Raw genomic sequence first — 26,685 nt, 5'->3', positions numbered from 1 at the left:
AATAGAACGTGATTCACTGAGAAAAAAAAAACAAAAGTTGGATAAGAAAAATCCTTTTCAAGAGAGAGGACACTGTCAAAGGTTAAAAAAAAGCCCCGACATAAATTTTGATAAGACCAACCATACTCTCACAATCTCAATCGCCTATCCTTAAAATTATTGTCAGAATGCGAGGGCATGTGACCCACGTTGTCCAAAACTAAGCGACGGTGGACATTAGCCACACCACATAACGCTCAGAAGAAAAAAGGTCTATCTAAACACTAATCTTGATTCTTGGATCTTTGCAATTCTAATTTCTATCATTGATCACACGTCAAAAATTGCCACATGTGACACATCACAAAACTAGAAAAGACTCTACACAAAGTCACATAAACATCATCAACTCTCCAGAATCTTCAATTAGAGCTTTTTTATTAAAAATTAGAGTCCCACTTTGGCCCATGTTGCAACATCACATATATAATGTACATCGTCAACTCTTTGTCACAATGTTTTTTTCTTTCTATGTTTCAAAATAAATAAGACCAAAAAAGTATCAAAACCCTAACCGGTGGTACTGTTGCTCTCTGAAGTTCGTTTCTCACTCTGTCTTCGCTTCTCCCTCGAACTCTCTCCCCACATTTTAGCATCTGCAACCGCACGCTTCCTATCAATGTCTCGGTTCAATATCCTAGCCGTCTCTCTCGGTGAATCTTCCTTCTCCGAACCTGCTAGATCAAACTTGCCACCTCCATCGTTCCTTCCCCCTCTATCATTCTTGTTTGGATCATAAGCTTGGTTTGCAAGATATGAGATTGCAGTTACCAAATCTGCTATAGGAGGACGTGTAGCCGCCTCCTCTTGGATGCACATTGAAGCCACAGATAATGCTTGATACAGTGCTCGTGTTGGAAACCTCCCCTTTAACTTAGGATCCGCCAGTTTTATAAACCTTCTCCTGTCGTTGAACATTGGACGAGCCTGTCAAAACCCCAAAAAATAACAGAATAAGAAACTGAATAAATGTAACCATAGGTTCGAGTGGACCGCTAGGACGAAACTAATATTAATATTAGATGGTTTCGGGCCTGGAGGACTATGGGCTTCGGCCCGAACCTCATGTTATTCTCTAAGAAAAAGAATGTAAAAGTAAGTTGATGATGATGAAGTTATTTACCCAAGCCACTAGGTTCTGTTCTCCATGAGGCATCTCACTGTCTATTGCTTTTCTACCAGTAATGAGCTCCAGAAACACCACACCGAAACTGTAGACATCTGATTTAACTGTCAGCTGTCCGGTCATCGCGTACTCTGGAGCACAGTATCCATAGGTTCCCATGACTCTAGTGGAGACATGAGACTTGTCTCCTGTTGGTCCGAGTTTAGCAAGTCCAAAATCAGAAAGCTTTGGGTGGAAACCTTCGGCCAGTAGAATGTTTGATGACTTGAAATCTCTATAGATAACCGGAGGGTTTGCTTTATCATGTAGAAACTCCAAACCTTTAGCCGCACCAGCAGCTATCTTCATTCTCATGTTCCAATCTAATGCCTCCTTATCTGGTGGAAGATCTGCCAAATCTTCCACCAGATAAGGAGGCATTAGATTGGAACATGAGAATGAAGATAGCTGCGTTGATCAAGGAGGCATTACCGTGGAGGTGATCTTCCAATGATCACCTCCACGGTAATGCCTCCTTGATCGTGGAGGTGATCTTCCAATGATCACCTCCACGGTAATGCCTCCTTATCTGCGTTCCAATCTAAAGATTAGGAAAAAAATACAGGAGATTTAATTACCGTGGAGGTGATCTTCCAATGATCCTAAGGGCATAAACTCATAGACCAAGAGGCGTTGATCTCCATCAGCACAGTAACCAATAAGGTTGACTAAGTTGGGATGATGAAGAAGGCTGAGCATAAGAACTTCTACCAGAAACTCTCTGTTACCTTGTAAACCATTCCTATCCAATTGCTTAACAGCAACAACCTGACATAGATGAATGAAAAATTGCAATGTCATCAAGCTAACCAACTCATCTGTAAGTCTAACATAAATGTAGAACTGTACCTGACCGGTGGTTTCAAGCCTTCCTTTGTAGACACATCCGAAACCACCTTCGCCTAAGAAAGTGTCGGGATGAAAGTCCATAGTTGCAGCAACGAGGTCACGGAAAGCAAATGTATGAGCAGCAATTTGCTCAAGCTCATCTCTCGGAAGAAGTAGCTCTCTTTTTGACCTTACATTGCTCTTTGAGCTAAGCTTCTTCTCCCCACCTGAAACATCACTAAGACCAATTCAGTTCACCAAAACGCATTCATCCACACTCACCGAACCTAAACTCCAAAACCAAACCACCCTAAAAGCATAAACCTTGTATTTAACTAATATCAATGCCTTCAGGGAGACAAACAAATGTAAGATTCTGATATTGATGCAGTAGGATCATGTGATCTTTATCTTTCTCCACAATGCTAGAAACTTTACACTGAGGACGAACTTGGGACTTCCCAATCAGATCAAAACAAGTGAAACTGAAGATAAGTAACACGAGTAAAAGAGATGAGAGAAACCTGAAGGAAGTCTAGAAATGTTATTGGATACTGTCGGTTGTGATTGTTTCTGAGGCTTGGATGATTCCTCAACTGGGTTCAGCTTCTCATCTTCACTCGAATTGAAACACGAGAAACAACCCATCTCCTTCTACTCAAAAATTTCCACAAGGGATGAAGGATAGTAATCAAAAACTTGCAAAGTCCCTTTGAACAAGAACGAAAAAGCCAGAAACTTTTTTCTTGTTGACGGAGATAATTTTCCATTCAAGGAAACAAAACTTCCTTTTTAGTTCAACAAAAAAAGAAAAACTTATTTCTGCAAATATTTAATTTTCTATTACAATGATTTGTCTGGGTCAAGACAAGATAATTTTCAGATTTGTTTCTTCTTTTTTTAATCCACTGTGATAAAGCAGAATTGCGTTTTTATTTTTGGTCAACTTTTTAAGTGTGATTCATACTTTTTTTGTATCACTATCACCGACATTTTTTTAAAAATCGATTTCATTGCTACTAGTTATAAAAAAAAATAGCAAATAATATGTTACAAGCAAATAGCAAAACCGGTGGAATGTATATATATCTATTTGAAGGATTCGTGTTGTAATATTTGGCATGGCAAGAAAAATGGTTAAAACTATAACTGATAATTGGTTCTATAACCTGTTGAGGATTGAGTCCACTTTTGTGATACCATACCACTATCCGGTAGTCATGTCCTGGCAATGGGATTTGGAAGTTCAAAGATAATTGGCTAAAATTAGAAAACATGGGCCTCATTTTCAAGTTATATGAGAGCAAGGCCCGGCCCTGAATTACACTTTACTTTTCAATTAAAATATAATAAATAATTAGCCCAAATTTTAAACTAAAAATTGCTCAATCCCAGCATTGAAAATGAAAACCTTAAGTTTGGTCATATTGACAAAAAGTACAAAAACAAAATATAAAAAAGAGAGATCGTGAGACGCATAATCATTCTCCCGCTCGGTCAACGGACAATAGATCCCTACCAAAAAAAAAAGAACCTCAGAAATTAAAGTAAAAATACATAACTAAAAAAAGAGAAGGAAAAAAAGACAGAACACGAAGAAAAAAAAAGACAGAAAATTCAATTAGATAGGTTTTGTAATTTTTCCCGGCGAAAATGGAGAAACCTGAAAACCACGCAATGGAATCCGAAACTCTTGATCACTACAAATCCGACGATCATTCCGATGAATCGGAACAACAATTGGCGACGGAGACTCCCAAATCAGACTCATCTTCCCAGCTCAGCCTCACCCAGGTGATGGAAGCCGTCGACGATTTCATTCAATCCCTCTCCTCCTCCACGGATCCGTTAAAAGAGATTCCTCCATCGGTGGAGCCATTCCCGGAGACGGTCGATTCCTTGGTCTCCAAGATGGAATCCTCCGGTCTGGGGCGTGACGAAGCAGAGGACTCTGCATTCATCCTCGCCGTTAACCGGATTTCAAAATCGGTTCTGACATTGAGAGAGCTCCGGCTCGATTCAACCCCGGTTTCCTCGTGGCTAAACCGGGCGAGTTCGGTTCAGAACCGTGCAGCGTCCCTCCTCGACGAAGAGTTTCGTCACCTCCTCGATCGTTCAAGAGAAAAGAATAAAAACAACAAAAACGCTGACGTGTCGTCCGATTCGACTCACGTCGAATCGGACCGATGCGTCTTGCAGGAGGAAGAAACGTTCCCGGACTTTCCACCGGAATCGATCTCCACCCTTAAGAAGATCGCCGGAGCCATGATCTCCGCCGGCTACGAAGCGGAGTGCTGCATGTCGTACGAGATGTCGAGGCGCCACGCGTTCAAGGAGGAGCTCAGCGAGGTGGGGTTCGAAGGGATCAACGTGGAGGACGTGCAGAGGATCCCCTGGGAGTCTCTCGAGGGAGAGATCGCCAGCTGGATCTCCATCGTCCGCCGCTGCTCCACCGTGCTTTTCCCCGGCGAGCTTTCTCTCTGCACCGCCGTGTTCTCCTCGGAAGACCACGCCGCGACTCGCAAACGCCTCTTCACGGGGCTCGTCTCCGCCGTGACGATCCGGTTTCTTGATTTCTCGGGTGCCGTGGTGCTCACGAAACGGTCCTCCGAGAAGCTTTTCAAGTTCCTTGACATGTACGAAACGCTGAGAGACTTGGTCCCAGCCGTTGAGCAGTCTGACTCGGATCTGATCGAGGAGATTAAGCTGGCTCAGACGAGGCTAGGAGAAGCGGCGGTGACTATATTCGGAGAGCTTGAGAACTCGATCAAGACCGATCAGGGGAGGACAGCTGTCCCTAGCGGAGCTGTCCACCCGTTGACTCGCTACACCATGAACTACCTCAAGTACGCGTGCGAGTACAAAGACACTTTAGACCAAGTGTTCCAAACAGAACCCGAACAAGAGACAAGACGAAACCAAAGAGAAGACGACGAGGAGTACAAAGTCTCAGCCTTTGGTAGACAAATGATAAAAGTGATGGAACATCTTGATGCAAATCTTGAAGTCAAATCAAGACTATACAGAGATCCAGCACTGAGATCCATATTCCTAATGAACAACGGGAGATACATTCTACAAAAGATCAAAGGGTCGACAGAGATTAGGGACTTGATGGGACAAGCGTGGACGAGGAAGAGATCAACGGAGCTTAGACAGTACCACAAGAGCTACCAGAGAGAGACTTGGGGGAAAGTGTTGCAATGTATGAACCAAGAAGGGATACAGGTGAACGGGAAAGTGTCGAAGCCGGTTTTGAAAGAGAGGTTCAAGGTGTTCAATGCTATGTTTGATGAGATTCACAAGACGCAGAGTACTTGGATTGTGAGTGATGAGCAGATGCAATCGGAGCTAAGGGTTTCGATCGCGGCGTTGGTGATTCCGGCTTATAGGTCTTTCTTTGGGAGGTATAAGCAGCATATTGATTCAGGGAGGCATTCGGATAAGTATGTTAAGTATCAGCCTGAAGATATTGAGACTTATATTGATGACTTGTTTGATGGGAATCCACCTTCTATGGCACGTAAGAGGACTTGAAAAAAACTATGAGTGTGTGACATATGATCTGGTTCCTTTTGCTTCTTCTTATTTTCTTCTATGATTATTTTTCATTTCGATTATGTTTATAGAACCGTTCTTGATCTGAGACTACCATGGAAACTTTTTGTTTTACGTATTGTTTTTTCTTATTCAAAATTGGGTTTTTTTTTGTATCGGTAACATCTTATGATTTAAATTCTTGTTTTAACAGGCTGTGAGCCTGTGACCGAAAAATGTTAGAATTATGAATTATCTAATAAGGGTTAAGGCACGAAAGTATCTTCAAAATATTCAAGTATGTTTGATTTTGATTCTTGATAAGTTGATCTTGTGGTATACTGTTCTGAAGATATGTAATATGTATCCTTATAGCAATTACATATAACGATGTTTTAGTGATGTTGTAGAAATTTGGCTTTGCCGAAGCCACAGGCAAGACTATAGAGATTGTATATAGAGGCAAGATATGTATACAAATTTGGATTTAGCAGAATTTCAAATCTTCCAATGGCAAAGCAAATTTGCAGACTTGGATCCAAGAAACCAAACAAACCATTTTGTCAACCAAGACAAGGGTATTGATAATTAGCATTATTCCAAAAATGAAAAGAAAAAGAAAACACATAAAAAATAATAATTGAGGATTTTGGATCTTTAACCTGTTGGGATAAAATAATACTTACATTTGTATAACTAATTTTTAGATTTGTATAACTAAATTTTCTTACAGAGCCAAGTATTTGGAGCAAAACTGGCACACCATGTAAAAATCGTCTCGACAAGGCACCAAAATTGAATTTTATTGTAGTATTTAATAATCAAGAGGCTTTTGCGGTTTTGCCTTTTGGGGTAGGACTGGGCCACTCATGATTAGAGTCCACGTCATCAGGCGATGGCCCAACTGTGATTTATGTGGACAATAATATTTATTAACAGATTGATTTCTCCTTCCTTCCTTCGTACAGACTCATCAGCACCTACCAAGAAGACTGAGCTCTCATGGCGGCATTCTCGATGACTCTGGTGCGTTTCCCTTTTTTCCTTTTTTTTCCTGTTTTTTTTTTTTTGCGTTACTTATCACTCTTATGCTCTCTTCTTAGTCAAATCCGAGGTCGTTCTCAGCTGCTCCCCGAAGACTCTCTCCGATCAACACCTCCGCTCCCTCTTCCACCACTTACCGATTGAGCACCAAGTCTACCTTCCACTCCATCAAGTTTCCGTCTTTAACTGCCTCATCGCTCCTCCTCCGTACATCTTCCACCAAAAGGAACCGCCGCTGCTTATCGGTTCAGTCCAGTGCTGAGGTTGTTGTTTAGAAATGTGCATGTAGGATTGAGTCATTTGATTAGAAAGAGACTGGCTTTGAGTTGAATTTGAGCTTATTACTCTAGGGTTCTCACTAGATTTGCGAAAAGTTGATTTCTTGGTTTTTTGGTATGTATTTACAGCCTTTAGCAGAGCCACAATCGAAGATAACGCATAAGGTGTATTTCGATATAAGTGTTGGGAACCCAGTTGGGAAATTAGCTGGGAGGATTGGTATTGGTTTGTTTGGTGATGATGTTCCCCAAACTGTTGAGAACTTCCGTGCTCTTTGCACAGGTATGTTCCTTATTGTGCTAGTTGTGGTTTTTATAGTCAGTGTTGGCAAGGTTTGATCATCTTTGCTCAATCAGGTGAGAAGGGTTTTGGTTACAAGGGTTCAACTTTCCACCGTGTCATCAGAGATTTCATGATTCAGGGCGGAGACTTTGACAAGGGCAATGTGCGTTTTCTGACTCAATCCATGCTTCTCTAGTTATGTTTCTGTCTATCTATTTGGTTGATTTTTTTAAAAGGAATCAATCTTCACATTACTGCCTTGAATGCTGCCACTCCCTATCTTGTTATAAACAATAGCTAGAATGTAGATTTCAGTCTTGATCTGAGTTACTACTGTAAGGTTCTTCTAGTAACTGCCAGCAGAGTTCCATTATAATGATATAGAAGTCTAATTGTTGAGCAGGGAACTGGAGGCAAAAGTGTATATGGCCGGACATTCAAGGATGAGAATTTCAATTGTAAGTCTATGTCTATCCTTATCTCTTGTGCACTCCATCAATCGAAACTTGTCAGTTGTGATGCATTTTCCGTATTCTATTTTTATTGACATGAGTATATAACACATACCTTCCATTTTATAAATTTCAAGAAAGTAATGATGTGAAATATACACCTGCAGTATCCCATGTCGGACCAGGAGTTGTGAGTATGGCTAATGCTGGCCCTAATACAAATGGAAGTCAGTTCTTCATCTGCACTGTTAAGGTAAAACTTACAAATATCCTCCATTTTTACCATATAGAACTCAATTATACTACCTAGAGATAACACTAGATATACATTGAAATGAAGAACCAGCCAAGTTTTTGTTGCTCATGTATCAAATTAATATGAACAGACGTCATGGTTGGACGGGAGGCATGTGGTGTTCGGGCAAGTTATAGAAGGAATGGATGTGGTGAGGCTGATAGAGGAACAAGAGACAGACAGAGGAGACCGTCCCAGAAAGAAAGTGGTCATTGCAGACTGTGGTCAACTTCCAATGTCTGAAGCTTAAGTAACAACATCCAAAACCCCAAAACCTTGTGACAATGAGATTGAGTTGTATTATGCGTTTGCAATTTTTACACGCTTTCTTTTGTGAAATGGATACAAGTCCCTTTATAATAATATCAATTTCAGTTCCTGCTTTGTGATCACTTGAGAGGTGTAGCTACTTAGGTTTTGCTAATGAAGCAAACAGTAGCACTCGCAGAGGCTACAGAAGAAACAAATGAATCAAACAGAGCTTCATGCTGCTATTATTAATGGTACAGAGCCAACTGCCCAATCCTTAGAAGGCAAAGTTGCAAGACAAAGAGACGTAAAAAAAGCTTGATTTCTACATAAATCTATACCAAATGTAAATGACAACACAAAAGTCTTTTGATGTGACTCTTTTACTGGTCAAGACTCATGTCACCCCATTGAACCTTGTGCTTAGCAGCTAGATAATGAGCACCAACTGGACCACGACTCCCATAAGGATAGTACTCAGGGATTCTCTTATTCTCTTCAATCTCTTTAAGCAACGGAGTGAATAGTGACCAAGCTGCATCAAGCTCGTCACTTCTTATGAACAACCTTCTTTCTCCTTCTATTGCATCCAGCAAAAGCCTCTCATATGCATCTGGTATCTCCTTTGAATACCTTGAGGAGCAAACAAGAGTTCAAAAGTTAACATCACTTATTGCTTGAGCAAGGATTCATCTTTCTTTTTTCTTCTTAACTAGCTCACTAACCTTGCGGAATACAGAAGATTCAAGTTACTGCGATCCAATCTCATTCCTAAACCAGGGACCTTATTGTTTATCCTCAAATATATTGCTTCATCCGGTTGGACACGGATCACAAGCTCATTTGTAGCTTTATCAAGATCACAACCAGTGTTCCTGTTATACAAATTCCCCGGAACATGCCTGAACTGCACCCTTATCTCTGCCCTGTACATATCAATAAGAGTCAAGAGTCAATAAGCAAAAGGGTTCACAAGTTTGAAGTTATATATGCACATACCTCCTTGTGTGTAGTGCTTTGCCAGCTTTCATTAAAAAAGGCACACCGTCCCATCTTGCATTATCAATGAAAAGAGCAGCAGCTGCAAACGTCGGAGTCAGACTGTCTTTCGGTACAGTCTTATCATCGGTGTAGCCTGGATGTGTCACTCCTCCCTTTGTGTGGCTCTTGTACTGTCCTATCACCACATCTTCCATTTGAATTGGCCTCATTGAACGTAGAACCTTAACCTGAAATGGGAAACATGCTTTTCATAATTTTGAACCAAACACAACTTATAAAAGAGACTAAAAGAAAGAAAAAAAGAAGCCAAACCTTTTCGTTTCTGATATCCTCTGCGTCTAAGCTAACAGGTGTTTCCATGGCAAAGAGGGCTAAGATTTGAAGGAGATGATTCTGCATTATATCTCTTATGATTCCGTAGTGGTCAAAGTACCTGAATCAAATACAAAAACAGAATTCAATATATAGAAGAGATAATATCATATTAATAGCACAGTATGAGTTTACTTACCCTCCACGTCCTTCAGTGCCAAAGTCCTCAGAGAATATGAACTGCACGTTCCTTATGTACTGCCTTGACCATAACGGTTCAAATATAAGGTTTGAGAATCTAAGAACTGATAAGTTCTCGACCAGCTCCTTCCCTAGGTAATGGTCTATCCTGTAAGAAGAAGAACACAAATCTAATCATCATATCACTACAAGAAGAAAGCTAAAAGTGCAATATCTTATATCTCCTACCTAAATATTTGATCTTCCTCCAGATACTGCTTGAGGGATTTGGTTAAAGCAGCTGAAGTTTCAGAATCTCGACCAAAAGGTTTCTCTACGATGACTCTAGTCCATCCATTGACAGATGAAGCTGAAGAGCTTGCGCATTTCACAGCATCTACAAATATATTTGGAGGGATGGACAAGTAAAAGAGACGGTTTGAGATTCTTCCAGCCTGCAGAAACAATGAGAAATGATTATAAGTACTAAACAGAACCAGACTCCAGTCTTCTAGTGTAAGCAGTGCAAACATACCTCATGTTCCTTGAGCTTCTTGTCTAATTCAGTAAAATGTTCTTGAGAATCATACTGACCAGAATGGTAAAAACATCTCTTGAGAAACTCCTCCATCTTCTCACCACAGTTTGCCCTGAAATGACATAATGATCAGCCTCAATAATATTCAACAAACTAAAAAAAAGGAAACATAGAGATGGAAACATAAGGAGCTAAAACTGCTCACCTCTTATCAATCCTGCAGGTGAGAGTTTTGCTGACCATGTTTCTAAGTTCAACATCTGTCATCTTACTCCTAGAGTATCCATATATTGTAAAGTGCTGTGACAAACAACATTAGGCTTTAGTATGCAAACTACAAAGACACAGTCAACCAAAATAGCTGAAACTATTAAGAAGGTAATGATATACAACCTCAGGAAGACAGTCTTCATAGTAAAGAGCGAAAAGGGCTGGAAAAATCTTCTTCTTGGCAAGATCACCAGAGGCTCCAACGACGGTGATACTAACAGTTGACTGGTTCTGACCATCAGATACTGATCCAACCTTAGCTGCTTCTTCAGATAGAACTGATAACACCTCATCTTTCAATCCCTTGAGAGAAGATTTACTACTCTCCGTAGAATCTGAATTGGTAACTATTGCACCTAAGAAAACCAATATAAATGTCACAGCAAATTCTTCTACTGATGTGAACATTTTCATTTTAAGATTTTAAAGTTACATCTAAATGATTTCATGAGACTTGAAAGTTCCAATCTTTCACATATTCAATTTATGTACCTAATGATTACATAAGAATTGAAAGTTCCAATCTTCCACAAATTCAATTTACAGTTAATAAGCTTGTTTTAAAGGCTTGATCAAATCCAATAAAGGAGGAGGAAGAGAATAAAAAACTAACCATCTTGCATAAAGACAGAACTACGACAAGACTTCCTCTGGAATCTAACACAGAGCTCATGAGCTTTAAGTCCTTGAGGAGAAGCAGATAGGAACGAGTGTGATCGATGCTTGTTACCGTTAACCACTGAGAAAGAAGCAGAATAACCGGAACGATAGGATTGGGAGGTGACCGAGGAAGACAAAGACGCCATCATCAAACGTGTACTACTACTACTACAGAGAGAGAGAGAGATAAGGAGGATTTAGGCTTAAAGAGAATTTAAAGAACATAAGAAACATCGAAAGGGCATTTCTGCAAATAAGAACCTTTTGAGATCTCCCAAAGGTTCACTCACACCAACTACTGTTAATTGGTATGGCAACGTGAAGGGCGTCTCGTCTGCACAAAAATAATATTCAATTCTCGACAAAACACCCACACTAGTGGACTTTTACTTTCTCTTTTTGTTTGTTCCATTTCATTACAAGAGATGTCCGAATATTATACGTTTCTAGAAAAGATGCTCTCGCTTCTTTTTTGGGAACTGTCAAATAAAAAATGCTTAGGAAAACTTGCGAGTTTGTAACACACTTACAAAAATAAAAGACAGAGACTTCTCTTCCCTCAATAACGAACAAACAATTGACAATCAAATACTCAACACTAATACAAATGTGGTAAGAAGAAGCTTAACTCGCAGGCCAATAGCCTGAACAAAATTCAAATCTCCCTAACATGATTCTCTTTCTACCAACAACAACAACAACAACAAAACTATCAAAAAAACCTCCAAAGAGACGATCTTGGAGAAGCTCCAAATCACAAAACGAGGGCGACTTTCTCATGAGATATCATTGGAGATGCGTTTGCTATTAATGGCTCGTAATGATCTGCTCCACCACCACACCAACCTGAAAATGAGAGTAGATTATTTTATTAATCACCAAATACAAACCAGATCTGACAACGAATCAAATGGTGTTTCTTATTATACCTGTCCCTTTCATGAATAGGAAGAGTGGAGACTCAATGACCTCACTTCTCGGCTTGTGAGGAAGGAAGAACACACAGTTCTCTTCCTCCACCATACCATCTGCCCCATGCGCTTGCACCTACCATCATTACACACAACCTTAGTTTTGTTATAATTTAGAAACACAAAAAAAACTTTGATAAGACCAATATACTCACCACATAGATTTCTCGTTTGAACTCTGTGGCGAGACATTCAATCGCAATGTCGTCCCCAAAAGCAGCTGCATGTCCTTGTCTATTCTCATCTACAGATAACAAACCGTCTTCCGTGTACTGCAAGGTGATGATATCATGCTCGTCTTCTGATGACCCTGATATCGACATGTACTTGGCCCAACTAGGCCCATCGTTCACCGGTAGACACCTCTCTCTGTAGATCGACTCTGCAGCTGTTTCTCTGCAAATGCATTAAGACAAGACATAAGCTTTTATTCGTCCCGACAACAGATACCAGATCTGAGTTTTCTGTAAGAAAACAACAAAAAGGAAGTACCTTTGCATTCCGATTTGCATAAGCTCCTCAATGGCGGAATCTAGACTCTCGCGCTCGTCTTTTTTAGCGAGCAGCTTCTCCTCCTGAACGATATGAATCCCCCACCCACTCTTCAGATCCGGCGAGTACATATGCCTAATCGCCTCCGCGATAGCCTCCTTCTCCACCTCTCCCGCGGATCCGAAATCCTCCAAAAACCTCCGCACGGTCCTCCGCCGCAGATCCCGAGCGTCGATCCCGCACGCTCCCATGGCCTTCTGCGACGCGGTGAATAGGCAGTTCCCGTCGGAGGAGACCTCTCCGCCGTGAGAGAGGCGGAAAACGACGGGCGGCGACGAGGATTGGCCTTTCCCGGGATGCTTCCACAGCACGCCCATCGCGTGGAGACGCTGAAGGTGCCGTCTTTGCTGCTCCTCGAGACCGTAAACCTCGTCCCACGCGGTTGTAGCGGCGGCGGCGGACATGGTTTTCTCGGCCGCTTCGACGGCGGCGGCTGCGGTGGATTGGTCGACGAGATCCACGTCGTCGAGGGGTGCGGAGGCTGTCGGGGGTTCTCTCCATTGGACGGTCGGTGACGGAGATTGCAATGTCGCCGTTGAATCGCAAAGAAGCTTTCCCATTATTACAGATTAGGAGAGAGAGAGAGAGAGAGTTTTGTCTTAACGGCTAGATAAGGGATGTAAGAGAAATGCGTTTGTTGGGAGTTAACGGTCAGATCTGTTAAGACTATAACGCGGGAGGGGAGAGTAACACGTGTCGTAATCATAGTGGTTTACTTAAGTCCTCTGACTGACGAATGGCTGAGGTTTGACCGCGCTATGGTGGACCACGCCACTCGAAAACAGTAACCTACCTTTTTTATTATTGTCATTTTATTTTAATATAAAAAATTTCGATTTTAATCCTTTCTCGGTACCTTATTTGTTAAATTTGTCCCCCTAGCTGTCGTTATTAGCTGGCGCACACATGATGTAGCCTTTTTGGTAGATGACCAATTATAGTTAGCCACATCAGCTTTTGTTAGGGATTTGACCAATGAGAGAGCTAGGTCACACGTATGAGTTGTGTCAGGGATGGGGCGAGCTGCAACACATGTGCGGATTTGTCTTGGACGGCGTGAACAATGTCATGAATCGCGCGTTAAAGTTAACGGTTTTTTATTTCACTTGTAACGGCTAGAAAATGATAAATCTTTGCTTTCCCATTGGCGTGTGTGTAATAATAACCTAAGGAGTAAGGGACCGGATTTAATGTTGTAAGGCGAGTATCAGTGCCGGTTAAACATTTTCAATTTTTTTTCGATGTCTTAAGCTCACTCAAAACTTTATGCCTTTGTTATTAATGTAAATTTTTTTTGGTTAATCCTCTTTTTATGTCACGATAGTTTAAGACAATGACAAGTTTTTCCGGCATAAATTTTAAACCACTGAGAAAAAAGACTATTAATATTTGAAAAGTATAATGCAAGTGCTTTTAAAATATAAATTTAAGTACCCAAAAAAGGAGCTGTGGACCCCATAGAAGGCTATGGTTGCACTTGTTCAATAAGACGATGAAATGATAATAGTGGCCCAACGCGGTGTGAAGAAATCAGAAAATGATGGGTTTGTGTTGAAAAGCCCATAGATAGTTGGGCCTTTATGCCTAAGAAGCCCAGGAAGACATAAGAAACTCAAATCCCTCCGAATCTTAAAACTGTAAAGTGCATCCAAAGATAAAAGAGAATATTTGAAAAGACAAGCTAATCATTAGGAGTAGCTCTGAATTATTTTTAGAATCTTGGTAAGGTAAAGCAAACACAGTTCACACACTACAAAAAAAGAGACAAGTTAAATCACTTAAATTGTATCATAAAATTAAATGATTCTATTTTAAATTACTTATGTATAAATGATTCAAATATACATAATTCTGTATCAATTACAGTAAGTGATGTTATTATTAATCTATTTAGCATCAATTCAATAAAATGATGTACTTTTTATTAATTTGTATCACTTTAGCATAATTGATATTAGTATATATATTTATATCAATTATATAAATGATGCACTTATTTATTTTGGTTAACATCATTTATTAAATAATTCAAATCTTATATCAATAAAAAAATTGATGCTAACAAAAACTTACATAACCATATTTTCTTTTAACATCAGTTTGATAAAAATGATATTATTTTAACTTCATTTGCATCATTTCAAACATGGTTCTTTTATAAATATTACTAAAACAGTCTAAATTTCTTTTAAAAAAAAAGAGATTACGTGATGTAGTTAAGATTTGTTTGTAGATTTAATTTTCTTTTGTGCTTTTATATTAATTGAGTTTGCTATTAGCAGTTTTTTTCTACAAAAGCATATTCTTTTATGCTAAGATCTAGATCCTCGTTTTCAGGCTCGTCTCCTTCTTTAGTGCTTCAACTTTTTCTTAACAGTTTATTTGTTCTGAACTATTTGATTAATTTCAACAAGCGATCAATCTTTTTTTCTTTCTTATGAGTCCCTATTAGCAAGCCCCATTATATGATGATGATGATGATGTTGTTTCTTCTTATGCTAATTGTCCCAAGTATTTGATGGAAAACTTCTGAAAAGGTCGGTTTATTGTTCTATTCAGTTTTTTACTTTCGAAGTTACAATTTGTTACAGATTATACAAGAGACATGGTTATCAATCTTATCGTATATCTCTGGAAAAAAGTTCATATCGTTTGATTATGTAATCTGCCATTGACTTGATGAAGCAGGAGAAGAAAACAAACTCTGGTCAAGCGTACATATTCTACCAAAAAATGGCTGACCAAAAGCATTGAGAAGTATAGAGGAAGAAGTATACGAGAAGAGAAGTTCTTTGCCAATTTTTTAGTTGTTTAGTAGTTATTTTGTTGTCAGTTCATCTTCTTTTCCTTTCATGTTTTCTTCTGAAATTTCTCTGTATACTTCTTTTTCTTCGTCATATTTGTAAATGGAAAAATAATTATTATTGCAAAATATTTTTATTTATTTATTTTCTGACATATTTACTTATTAACATAAATCTAACTCAACTGAATAAAATTATTTTAAAATGATAATATTAAATTATACAATTATTAAAATCACTTCTAAAATTTCTATTAATTTAAAATTATTAGTAAATTATAGAAATAATTGAAATCAGTTATTTTTACTGATACTAATACTAAAATCATTTTAGAAAAATGATATAAATATTAAAATCATTTTTTTACAACCGATACATATTGACATTACTTATAGTAATTGATGTAAATATTTAATATTTTTACATCAATTATTGATAAAATGATACAAATTATTTGCATCACCATTTTCAGAGTCATTTAAATAAGTGATACAAATTCTTTTAGTATCATTTATAACTGATGAAAATATTAAAAATAAATGATGTTAAACTATCTTTTTTTTGTAGTGACATATTTATTAGTAAGAAACAAAGAACTTATATAACTACCATATCAACATCTTTTTCCTTTTTTTTCGAGGTTCATATATCAACTTATTAACATCTATGTTCAATGTTCATATGCATAACAGCATGATAGACCATAATGTAATAATTTTTCTTTTATTTTTCAACTCTACCCAGAGAATGCGACGAAACAGAGGACAAAAGCATCGAAAGAATAAAAAAGCAAAACTTGGTAATGGTCGATGAAGAAAAGATAGGTGAGGTGGGCCGTATAATTGGAGTCCAAAATAAATAATAAATTAAAACGCTATAATACTTTTCTGTCTCCTCCTCCTTATCTTAAGAATAAAAAAATAAACAATTAAAAAAAAACAATAAACAAAGCTCTCACAATTGTTTAAGGCAGAGAAAAGACTGTTCATCCATCCTCTCGTCTACCCCCAAGAAAAACAATCAGTCATTGCAAATGAAGAAGAAAGGGAAAGTTCACCCATCTCCTCCTTCATCTTCCTCGTCTCGCTACCTCAACGAAGATGAGTCTCTCTCTGTGCTGAGGCTCCTTCCAGCGACGATTCTGGTTCTAGTCTCGGTTCTCTCGACCCAAGACAGAGAGGTTCTCGCTTACTTGATCACTAGAGGAAACTGCGGAAGAACCTCGACGAAGAAGAACAAATCCAGCAAGAACCACCACAAGCCTCCCGTCTTCGACTGCGAGTGTTTCGACTGCTACACTAGCTACTGGCTCCGCTGGGACTCCTCTCCGAACCGCGAGCTCATCCACGAAGTCATCGAGGCGTTTGAGAATCATCAGGGCGAAAACTCGGTTTCGAGGAGCAAGTCCAAGAGAGGTAAGAAGAAAGAGAAACCGGGTCGTCGGGTCGAGTTAATGTCCGAGAGCCACGTGTCGACTCCAGATGACTCGTTGGAGAGGTTGAGTGGAGCTGAGGTGGTGGAACGAGAGCCGCGAGATGAGGAGGAGGTTATTGTAGTTGAAGAAGAGGAATCAACGGTGGAGATTCCGCCGGCAGCAGGAGGACACAAGGGATTAGTGAGGAAGGTATTGCCGGACGTGTTGGGTCTGCTTAATTCCAGTTTTTGGCGACTTTGGAATCCGAACGCGTAAAAGCATCCATCAGACCAAAACTTATGCTTTATTTTTTTCTTCTGATGTTTTTTCATAAGAAAAAAAAAAGATAATCCAATCACTATGCTTTAATTTTTTCTTTCTTTCATGTCTCTAAAGTATATCAATCACTACGTTGTTATGTTTGATATTCTTGGTTGAAAAACACGCAGGCATTATTAGCTTTCTTTATGTTGACTAAACTCTGAAATGTTCAAGTCATAGCTCAAGTCTTTGTGAATGGAGTTTTAAAAAAATCACATGAGAAGTTTATGCAATGGACTAATGGATTCAATGTTTAGCAGTTTAAAGCTCTTTAGTTTCTTGTGCATTTGGTTTGGTGGTGAGACTCTACTCTCTCTAGGCGCAGTACAGCGACTTTAATGTTTTTTTGTTTGCTTAGGAACAAAGTCTGTGGATTAGGTAGACTGTTTCAGAGGAAGGGTGGGCCAACAAATATCTTTCCTTTTGAATAAGGCATCCCCCTCATAGTGATGAGAGTGTCTCATTCTATCATATTATATAGATTTATACAATATTTCCCCAATATTTAAGCATCCTCATGTTTATGTTTTAACCTTATCTTTATAAGTTAGATTAGGTTTACCGTCATTAATGCCCGGACATCATCAATGCGTACTCTAGAAAGTACTTCATTTAGTGCTGTGATCTACTCAAGACACAAAGATTCAGTTTTTGTCAACCAAAATCTTCTTTTTTTTCTTAATATAGTGAGATACCATAATCTAGTTTACTTTTTGGTAATGTTACTCTTTTTAGTAATGCAACTGAATCTAAGCCAAAATTTAGAACAAACCTTTAGTCGGCTGCAATTAAGTCGACGTAGCTCCCAATCCATACCGTACTTTTAAACAATTTTGAATATGCTCTTTGTCAGTACAAACCTTAACATCTTTCTACACCACTATCCCTCCACACTCCGTACACTTCCTTTTCTTTATTCTCACCAACCGCTTTGATACCCCCATGCCTTGCTCCTCTAGGCCTAAACTTTCTTCTTCTACTTCTCAAACCCAATATCCCTTGATCCATATAATTAGGCCCAAATCATAATGGGTCAAGAAAGCATGGAGTAGCATCAAGAAATGGATAGTAAACATTGTAGAAAAAAAACGTGCGTTTTGCAATATTTTTCTTAGCTTTTCTTCTTTATAATATTCAAACATCATCTACCTTCTTAATAATTGTCCCTCTTTTTCTTTTTTCCTTCGCACTTTAATTGGTCAAACAAGCATGGACGAGCAACAGTGGATGGTGAGCTACTTTGTTTTTTTCTATTTGAAACTAATTAATAATTGTGAAAATGTTCAACCTCGGAAGATATTAGGGAGTAGGAACCCAAGATATTATCAACCACGTCTGCGCCAAGTAAAATTCTTTTGCTTATCTTCTACAAGTTTAATTAAAGTTTGACCAATCAACGTACATACGCGTATTTACTATTTACTGATGTAAAAATCAAACTATGGATATATTGACTTTTCATCATCTTGCCAAGAAAACGAAAAACGAATCAATACACGTCACAAGTTATATTCGTTAATCTCCATTGATACACATCCACGATATTTATGCAACAAACCAAGCAATAATGATATATATTCGCCTTACAACTGGTATTAACTAACTATCATATTATATGTCTTCCCATGTACATCAAAACCTTTGTGTATCATCTGTAGCATGGAACGGAGAACCGATTCAGATTATTTCACGTGTAACTAGTCAATAGAATTCGGAGGTATCATCTGTAGCATGGAACGGAGAACCGATTCAGATTATTTCACGTGTAACTAGTCAATAGAATTCGGTGGTCCACAAAGTAATTCGTATTCAAAATTCGGAAAAGAGCCAGTTCATCAATTATTATCAACGAGTTTTCTCTCTCTCTATAAATATATATTTGATTCAAACATAGTAGACTTTGCTTGATCAAAGCAATTATGATAATATATATTATTATTATATATACGAATAATATGTAATGTAACATGACGTTCGAAAAAGGAAAAACATAAAACCAGATGACGTTCGGCGAAAAGAAAAAACGTGATCCAATAAGACGTCATTATAGATAAAATCGACGGGTATCCTTCGTTCGTAATGACATTCCACAGTCCATTTGTAAAAAATTCTATGTTCTTCATAAAACAAAACTATGTTCGTACGTGCACGCGTGCATGGACCGTTTTTTCATCTAGTTCAGAAAATCTAAAAAGCAGAATACTAATTGATTCGTATCCTTCCTTTTACAATAACTAGTTAGATATATAAACTAGCTGTCATCAGATGAACAGAGTATAAGTATATCTTGTAACAAAGTATGGATTAACGGGTTAATATAGTGTCATTATTAATTTCGTATAAAGCTTGATTCTTACGTGTCGTCTACGACACTGCCCCTTCTAGTTCTGGTTTTACAATTAACAGCGGGCCGCCTCTTCGTCTTTGACTTGGCAGTCTGCCTTAAAATTCCTATAAGATATAGATTATAGTATTATTTATATGCTTGTTTTCACACAAGATCTATATAATACCGAACAAACATACAAAGGCAAAAAAATATTCTCTTCTTTTGGAATTTAGGTCGATTCCACAATTAGTTAGGAATATGGAGGGATATCAAAATGGATCGTCCTACGCTCCGTTTTTGTCCCTGACATCGCATCAAAACCATTCTAAATTGGAGTTCCATCAAGGAGAAGAAGAGGCCTCGAAGGTTAGAGAAGGTTCTTCACGAAGCTTGGAGGTGAAAAAGAAGGGGAAGAAGCAAAGGTTTGCGTTTCAGACAAGGAGCCAAGTTGATATCCTTGATGATGGTTATAGATGGAGAAAGTATGGTCAAAAGGCCGTCAAGAACAACACGTTCCCTAGGTTCATATTCACTCTTCCCTTGATGATTAGCTTATTTATTCATCTCCTTTTCTTTATATTCTTGACATAGTAAGAAAAGTTACACTGTACATATGTGGTTAAGCCAATCTTGAACAAACCTCAAATTAAGGTACATATTTCATTTAGATCGAGTCTAGACTGATTGTAACTAGTTTGCACATATAATTTGATTAGTTCTAGAACGAGATCAATGATCTATGTTTCTTTATGTCAAAACCAATGATTAAGATAAAAGTCTTTTGGTGGAAAATCAATTAAATGTACATCTATGAACACATATTTTGATGATTTATTGCTCTTGTGAATAACTCAAGAATATATCTTCATATCATTCACATCAACTCTTGAATCTTGATTGATGTAACATATTAGCTAATCTGCATATAGATTGAATATCTTCTATATGCATTATTTTCTAGTCTATCTAAATAAACAGTGCCTAAAAGGAAAGATTTATCTAAAAGTGAATTTGGGAACAAATCTGACTGTTAATGACTCAAAAGCAGTTCGCTATTAGGAGAACTGAAGTGTTTGTTTTCTTCTACTATACTAATGGTTTAAATATATGTGCAGGAGCTACTATAGGTGCACATATGCAGGATGCAATGTAAAGAAGCAAGTGCAAAGATTAACGTCGGACCAAGAAGTTGTAGTCACAACCTACGAAGGAGTGCACTCGCATGCCATCGAAAAATCTACAGAAAATTTCGAGCATATCCTCACCCAAATGCAAATCTACTCTTCTTTTAATTAACCTCTCAATCTTTTATACCTTTTGTAGCGTATAATTCTGAGAGCTCGTGTTGTAAATTATACTTATATAAAAAGTATAATATTACATTGTATGCATGTTAAAAGAAAAACAATAGTCATCTAAATTTTATTAATATTCATTTAGAAACAAAATACTTAGGCCTAAATATTTCATTATCTCTAACAACTTACTGATATATCTTGGTTTTTACTGATTTCTAACCAATATTCTAAATATTTTATTAAGTCAAAATGTGTGTTTTAGAGTTTTTTAGTCTAATATCGAATCTTTTTGAAACACGGAGTTGAACTGGATGTAAAAATATGAATAGACGTCATAAGCTTGGCATTAGATCAAAAATTGTAAAATCATTTGCATCAACCTTACCAAAAGAATGATCATACTTTTTGTTTGTAAGAGAGCAAAACAAAGAACAATGAGTTAAGGTCAAGGCACTTGTTGTTGGTGTTGATTCCTAAGGGCAGTGAAGTGAGCAGCAAGCTGATCGTAGTCTGGAAGCTTAGGATGAACATGCTTAGCTTCCTTTAAACCTCTTTCTCCTTCTCCTTTTACCTTTTGATCAGGCCGCATTGTAAACACGTTGTACACTATATGGAAACACTGACCACTCTCTTTCTTTTGACGCCTTCTATTTCCCATGTTGTAGTACCTCCAACATTCCACGTCTTTGGGCATTGGACTGCTTCTTGCTGATCTCCTCCTTGACCTCTTTCTAGCTCTTGTCTCTTCTTTAGACTCTATGAATCTGAATATCCTCTGATCTTTTCCCACCACTTGCTCCTCTATGCAATCCTCGTCATCACAAACTTTTATTTGTTCCCTTGATGGTTTACTAAGACTCTCTTCTTGTTTTACCTCTAAGTCCGCGTCTGTGAGAGTGAACTTACACACTTCTGCTTCGCTTTCAGCCTACAGACACACACACACACACACACGCACACACACACACACCAAGCAAGTACGAGATTATATACTCTCAACTCCCACAACATTAAGATGCATAGAAAATTCAAAGACTCACCTCTTTGTGAGATTCAGTAGTGTATTCGAGTGCCAAAACTTGTAGGCTAAACTCCGCTGCTATCTCAGCCAACAACTTGGACTTGGCGTCATCAGATACTGAGATTCTTGAGAGTTTCTCTATAATCTACAATGCAAGTATGTTTAGTACTTGCAAGGCTCTTACAAATGAAGAGAAGAGAGGAAGAAGACATGGAACAAACCTGAGAGTTGACACGATTACCAGGCAGAAGATATAGAGCCGTTGAGACAAAGAGTTTCCCATACCTCTCCCCAAAAAGAGCCCTCAAGGTCCGTAGCTCAGGCAAGTCGCCACACCTCGCAGAGGCAAAGATAAGCGTCGAAACCGCTTCGTTGACGCCATTAGAAACTTCTCTATGCCTCCGAATGTAAGAGAGGTTGAGGAGGATGACATCAGAGAACTGGAGAAGCAAGTGGTAAAGTGACAAGAGACTCTCATCAAGGAAGAGATCATGAGCCCGACGAAGAGCACGGTCTCGTTCACCAATGCGGAGTAACTGGACTATGTCGTGCCGTAAGTGTGAAGAAATGACGTGTTTCTTGTTTTTGAGAAGGTTTAGACGACGCTGAAGCTGCTTCAACGTTCTCTTGCACTTTGAGGCCTTTCGCCATCCAAACAGAAAACCAAACATGGTTTGTTTCTCTGTTCGTATGTATCTCAGAAGCTTCAGAGATGGAACTCTTGAGTGTTTGTAGGAGAGAGTGGGGTTTCATCACGATTATGATGTAGAGGACGTGGCCCTTGACGGTTATTATTTTATTAAACTCATGCAAGTAATTAAACTTCCGATACACTAAATAAATTAAAAATACATCCATACACATGCATATAAAACAATGTTCTAGAAATCAATAGACACTAATTAGACAATTTATAAAGAATTAGCGACCAAGCCATAGTGAATTCTTGATTTATTTTATATATTATGTAAAATATTATAGTCTTGGTATTAAATTATAAAATTATGATGATGATTATCAAAAATTAGATATATAAAACAAAAAAAAGAAAGATAAATTCTAGATTTGTACTACATTATTATTATTATTTTTTAAATCATACTAATTTAAATTGATTTAAATCTATTAAATAAGATTTTAAGAATATCGTTTCGGTTAAATCTATTCAAATCGATTTTTTAGACCGGTGATATAAAATAAGCTATTTGTTCTCTGTCACTCCTTTTCCTGAGCTTTGTCAATTGAGATCTATCTACATGTACTCAAATCTCTATTCAACGTATAGAAACAATATAGTGAAGCTATACCAAAGTTTTCATGTCAATTCAATGCGTTACAACCATACATGTGTAAGAGTGTTTTTTTTTACGTTTTCCTCTTACTTTCTATAATGGCCCAACGAAAGTAGTAAGAAGGAGAACTAGCTAGGAGGAGCAAGAAAGCATGCAGACGCCTGGCCTGTAAGCCCAAGCTGGAGGCAACCTAGCATACTTCTCCATCCCTGGCTGTTCCTCGTAAGGCCGTTTCATGAGACGTAACAAGTTGTTGACCTCTGAGAAATCTCCTTGCTCAGCTGCATCTATTGCGCTTTGGCAAAGATAGTTCCTCAGAATGTACTTTGGGTTCACCGAATCCATTCTTGCTTTTCTTTCTTCATCTGATGATGTGTCACCACCACTCACCTACAGTTTTCAAATCCACACACACATAAACAAGGAAGTTGCATCAACCAGAAAGCTAGATACAGGGAATAAACAATGTGATACCTCATGTATATACCCTCGCACCCATCTGATCCATTCTTCCTTTCTTTCCTTTCCAATGTCCAAAAGCGCAGCTTTCAAGGGGTTTAATAACTCATCATCAGATGTGCTGGGGTTTGCTTTTACATTTGAAAGAAGCCGGAAGAAGTTTGTGTAATCGACTTTATCAACAGCCATATTGTTCAGAAGTTTACTAATCATCTCTTTGTTGTACTTTGAAAGACCAAGTTTCTTTGTCATTATGGCTTCATACTCATCCATGAACTTATCACCGTACCTATCATCACAAACCACTTAGTACCTCCTAGCAAAGAACCAAGAATAGCACTTAGTTACCTCTCCATGGCGTAGTTAGCCTCCTTTTCATTTATCAGCTGAGCAGCAGCCAGAGCCTCAGCAAATTGAGCAATGTTCCACAAGCCGATGTCAGGCTGATTTGCAAAACAGTATCTTCTTCCAGGGAGGTCAGTTGTGTTTGGGGTGTAACTTGGATCAAAAGTATCTAAGAACCCAAACGGGCCGTAGTCAATGGTTTGACCCAAGATGCTCATGTTGTCAGTGTTGAGCACACCATGTGTGAATCCTACACCTTGCCATCTTGCAAATAAGGTAGCTGTACGCTCCGCAACTTCAACAACCCATGCTAATATAAGTTAAAGAAGCAAAATAGTTAGTTCAATATTCACCGTTAATGTAACTAACTATTGGCTATTAGCGAGAGTATATCATCTAGGCATGAGCGCTTTTACCCCAAACAGACTTCCGAGCCTTAACCAAACCCAAAAACCAAAATCCGACCAAACCGTTATACAAAAATATCGGAACGCGACTTAAAAGTAAATACTTTCGGGGTTGGGTACAACCCAAACCAAACCAAAATCTGAATTAGTTCAATATGTTAAAAGTAATTTAGAAATTCTAGAGTATTTTAGAGATAATTAGTTTAGGTAGTTTAACTAGTTTTAGTTAGATTTGTTGAATAATTTATATATTTTGAGTTTTTGGTCAATTTTAAAATTTTTAAAAGATTATATCCGAAACGAACCCGAAAAAATCCAAACTGAATCCGATCCGAAAAAAGTAAAGCCTGAATGGGACTTATGAGTATAATACCGAAAATCCGATTCAACCAAACCGACACCGAACGCCCATGCCTAGTATCATCAGTATTAGAATGGCGTTCATGCAGCATTTTGATGAATACTTCGTTAGGAAAGTTACCTGCATACTTGTTTGATGTTAGATCCACAACAGAATCATCACCGGTTTTGAAAGATAAGCTATCACTTCTGTTCATGCTCATCTCTATACATGGGAAATGATGTCTAATGGCATAGTCTGCTAGCTTCCCAACAATCTCAAGATCCTCTTCTCCTCTAGAAGCATGTATTTGGTACGAACCGAACCGGAGAAACGACTGAGAAACCCTGCAAACGATAGCACCAGGTTCTTCCTTCGCATTGCCACTGGCAAAACGATAGGAGCTAGTCAAACCACCTAGACATGCATGTATGTTTGTTAAGGTTTTTGGGACATTACTCATAAAACATGTCGCGAATGACACCTTGACCTGTCGTGAGAAGACAAAGGGCGCGAGTGGTAGGGATTCCAAGACAATGCATAGCTTCACTGCAGAGGAACTCCCTGATGCTACTGCGAAGCACTGCGAGGCCATCGGAAAAACGGCTGTAAGGAGTTCTACCAGCGCCTTTGAGCTGAAGCTCCCATCTTTCGCCTTTGGAGTTCAGAACTTCTCCGAGAGTTATGGCGCGACCGTCGCCTAGTTGTCCAGCCCACCTGCCAAACTGGTGGCCTCCGTAGCATTGAGCATAAGGCATTCTGTAGACAAAGACTCTTATAGAAACTTTGGATATTAAGAAGGTTGAACCTAAAATCAGATTTGGGTAAGGATTACATACGCTCCAGGTAAAGGTTTAGCACCAGAGAGTAGGAGAGGGAAATCAAGCCTTTCAAATCTGAAAAGTCCCAACAGAATATTCTCAAGAGTTAAAACCAAAAGTCACACTCCTTATAACTAAATATGATGTTGTAACACTCCTTATAACTAAAGATTTAAAAAGTGATATAACTATTAGAGGAAATGAACTCAAGACTTTGGTCTGACAATAGACGTGAAGAATGGAACTCACTCTTTAGGATGTAGATCCAAGAGCTCCGCAACAGAATCAGACCATGCTACAAGCTGAGGATCATCTACTTGTACTGACGGGGAAACTTTTGAATAGCAAGCATGAAATACCTGCCCACTTACAATTAAACAAATCAAAAATCCTGATGGCCAAGTTAATTAGAATAATACATAACAACAGTGAGCAGAATAAATAACAACAATGAGCTATATCAACACAGAAGCAGAGAACAATCCACTCAACTAACACATAAAAATACCAACTTGATTCCAGTTTTAAACCATATAAAAACAAGTATTAACTTAGACAAAAGAATGAAATCAAATAAAGTTTTCTCAGTTAACCTCAACCACAAGAATGTTGTTATTACCTTACGCGAGATAACATCGCTTCTCGGATCACCAGGCAGCTCATTAACAAAGGAGTGGTCCCAGTTAAACTCTTCGAGCTTCCTTTTGATCTTATCACCTTCATCAGTTTGATTCTGCATATCTTCCCCTAAGGAATCCGTTTCCGAAGCCGGAGAAGATTCCATCCGACGGAACGAAGAAGAAGAAGATCGGGAAGGGACTAATCGTAATTCTCGGCGAATAGAGGGGCAAAAAGGGAATTCCGTAGAGGAAGTGGAGAGATGAAGTGGTCGGAGATTGAAGAGAGACGACGGACACACACGCAACATCATCATCGCTCCTCCTCCTCCCCTCTTCACATTTTTCTAAAATCCAAGTTTTGTTACAATTTAATTTCGGACCGAACCGGCTTCCTTGGTTTTAACCGATTCAGACCAATGTCCGTTCAATTGTCGTTTGTTGTCTTTTTCGTTGGTAAATAAAACCGAAATTACAATAAGAATTATTATCAAACCGGGTTTTAAGACAGAACCGAAAGAGATAGAAGTGAAACCAGAAAACGACAAATCTAGCCGTCGTT

The 26,685-nt window shown here is 38.5% G+C and overlaps 8 protein-coding genes and 1 pseudogene across 9 annotated transcripts; 4 read left to right on the top strand and 5 right to left on the bottom strand.

Moving 5' to 3' along the window:
* Window positions 1-398: 398 nt before the first annotated feature.
* Window positions 399-2,824, bottom strand: LOC106431907 (serine/threonine-protein kinase PBS1-like). Of its 2 annotated transcripts, none has more exons than XM_048769906.1 (5): window positions 2,557-2,824; window positions 2,054-2,259; window positions 1,783-1,972; window positions 1,163-1,554; window positions 399-966 (listed from the first exon to the last, which is right to left on the bottom strand). In XM_048769906.1, the coding sequence occupies exons 1-5, from the start codon at window positions 2,678-2,680 to the stop codon at window positions 550-552; spliced, it is 1,329 nt and encodes a 442-aa protein (XP_048625863.1). In that variant the 5' UTR covers window positions 2,681-2,824; the 3' UTR covers window positions 399-549. The 2 variants fall into 2 exon arrangements, with proteins under 2 accessions (XP_048625863.1, XP_048625860.1); XM_048769903.1 differs by having other exon boundaries at window positions 1,163-1,563; window positions 2,557-2,815.
* Window positions 2,825-3,211: 387 nt separating this feature from the next.
* On the top strand, window positions 3,212-6,293 carry LOC106431932 (exocyst complex component EXO70B1-like). The gene has a single exon (XM_013872773.3). The coding sequence runs from the start codon at window positions 3,686-3,688 to the stop codon at window positions 5,567-5,569; it is 1,884 nt and encodes a 627-aa protein (XP_013728227.2). The 5' UTR covers window positions 3,212-3,685; the 3' UTR covers window positions 5,570-6,293.
* Window positions 6,294-6,427: 134 nt separating this feature from the next.
* LOC125593377 (photosynthetic NDH subunit of lumenal location 5, chloroplastic) lies at window positions 6,428-8,299 on the top strand. Its single transcript, XM_048769907.1, has 7 exons — window positions 6,428-6,595; window positions 6,673-6,876; window positions 7,021-7,174; window positions 7,249-7,337; window positions 7,578-7,632; window positions 7,794-7,879; window positions 8,013-8,299. The coding sequence occupies exons 1-7, from the start codon at window positions 6,572-6,574 to the stop codon at window positions 8,169-8,171; spliced, it is 771 nt and encodes a 256-aa protein (XP_048625864.1). The 5' UTR covers window positions 6,428-6,571; the 3' UTR covers window positions 8,172-8,299.
* Window positions 8,300-8,388: 89 nt separating this feature from the next.
* LOC106431940 (glucose-6-phosphate 1-dehydrogenase 2, chloroplastic) lies at window positions 8,389-11,411 on the bottom strand. The gene is made up of 11 exons (XM_013872782.3): window positions 11,394-11,411; window positions 11,086-11,300; window positions 10,596-10,828; window positions 10,408-10,502; window positions 10,200-10,314; window positions 9,914-10,119; window positions 9,684-9,833; window positions 9,485-9,605; window positions 9,170-9,399; window positions 8,896-9,096; window positions 8,389-8,803 (listed from the first exon to the last, which is right to left on the bottom strand). The coding sequence occupies exons 2-11, from the start codon at window positions 11,279-11,281 to the stop codon at window positions 8,554-8,556; spliced, it is 1,797 nt and encodes a 598-aa protein (XP_013728236.1). The 5' UTR covers window positions 11,282-11,300; window positions 11,394-11,411; the 3' UTR covers window positions 8,389-8,553.
* A 201-nt stretch (window positions 11,412-11,612) lies between these two features.
* On the bottom strand, window positions 11,613-13,302 carry LOC106431941. Its single transcript, XM_013872783.3, has 4 exons — window positions 12,596-13,302; window positions 12,259-12,499; window positions 12,062-12,179; window positions 11,613-11,978 (listed from the first exon to the last, which is right to left on the bottom strand). Exons 1-4 carry the CDS (start codon window positions 13,213-13,215, stop codon window positions 11,887-11,889), a joined length of 1,071 nt encoding a protein of 356 aa, XP_013728237.1. The 5' UTR covers window positions 13,216-13,302; the 3' UTR covers window positions 11,613-11,886.
* A 2,877-nt stretch (window positions 13,303-16,179) lies between these two features.
* BNAA03G04170D lies at window positions 16,180-17,341 on the top strand. Its single transcript, XM_013872731.3, has one exon. The coding sequence runs from the start codon at window positions 16,493-16,495 to the stop codon at window positions 17,147-17,149; it is 657 nt and encodes a 218-aa protein (XP_013728185.1). The 5' UTR covers window positions 16,180-16,492; the 3' UTR covers window positions 17,150-17,341.
* Window positions 17,342-19,683: 2,342 nt separating this feature from the next.
* On the top strand, window positions 19,684-20,971 carry LOC106379107 (probable WRKY transcription factor 75). Its single transcript, XM_013819122.3, has 2 exons — window positions 19,684-20,044; window positions 20,639-20,971. Exons 1-2 carry the CDS (start codon window positions 19,782-19,784, stop codon window positions 20,817-20,819), a joined length of 444 nt encoding a protein of 147 aa, XP_013674576.2. The 5' UTR covers window positions 19,684-19,781; the 3' UTR covers window positions 20,820-20,971.
* A 203-nt stretch (window positions 20,972-21,174) lies between these two features.
* LOC106365499 lies at window positions 21,175-22,870 on the bottom strand (annotated as a pseudogene).
* A 225-nt stretch (window positions 22,871-23,095) lies between these two features.
* On the bottom strand, window positions 23,096-26,507 carry LOC106454734 (protein adenylyltransferase SelO-like). Its single transcript, XM_013896850.3, has 8 exons — window positions 26,126-26,507; window positions 25,756-25,865; window positions 25,525-25,581; window positions 25,145-25,444; window positions 24,827-25,071; window positions 23,942-24,248; window positions 23,609-23,882; window positions 23,096-23,524 (listed from the first exon to the last, which is right to left on the bottom strand). Exons 1-8 carry the CDS (start codon window positions 26,438-26,440, stop codon window positions 23,267-23,269), a joined length of 1,866 nt encoding a protein of 621 aa, XP_013752304.2. The 5' UTR covers window positions 26,441-26,507; the 3' UTR covers window positions 23,096-23,266.
* Window positions 26,508-26,685: the final 178 nt, after the last annotated feature.

The sequence above is a fragment of the Brassica napus genome, chromosome A3 (assembly GCF_020379485.1).
Source record: "Brassica napus cultivar Da-Ae chromosome A3, Da-Ae, whole genome shotgun sequence".
In the NCBI taxonomy this organism is placed as follows: Eukaryota; Viridiplantae; Streptophyta; class Magnoliopsida; order Brassicales; family Brassicaceae; genus Brassica; species Brassica napus.
The sequence above is the reverse complement of the archived record's forward strand: the minus strand, read 5'-3'. Positions and strand labels throughout refer to the sequence as shown.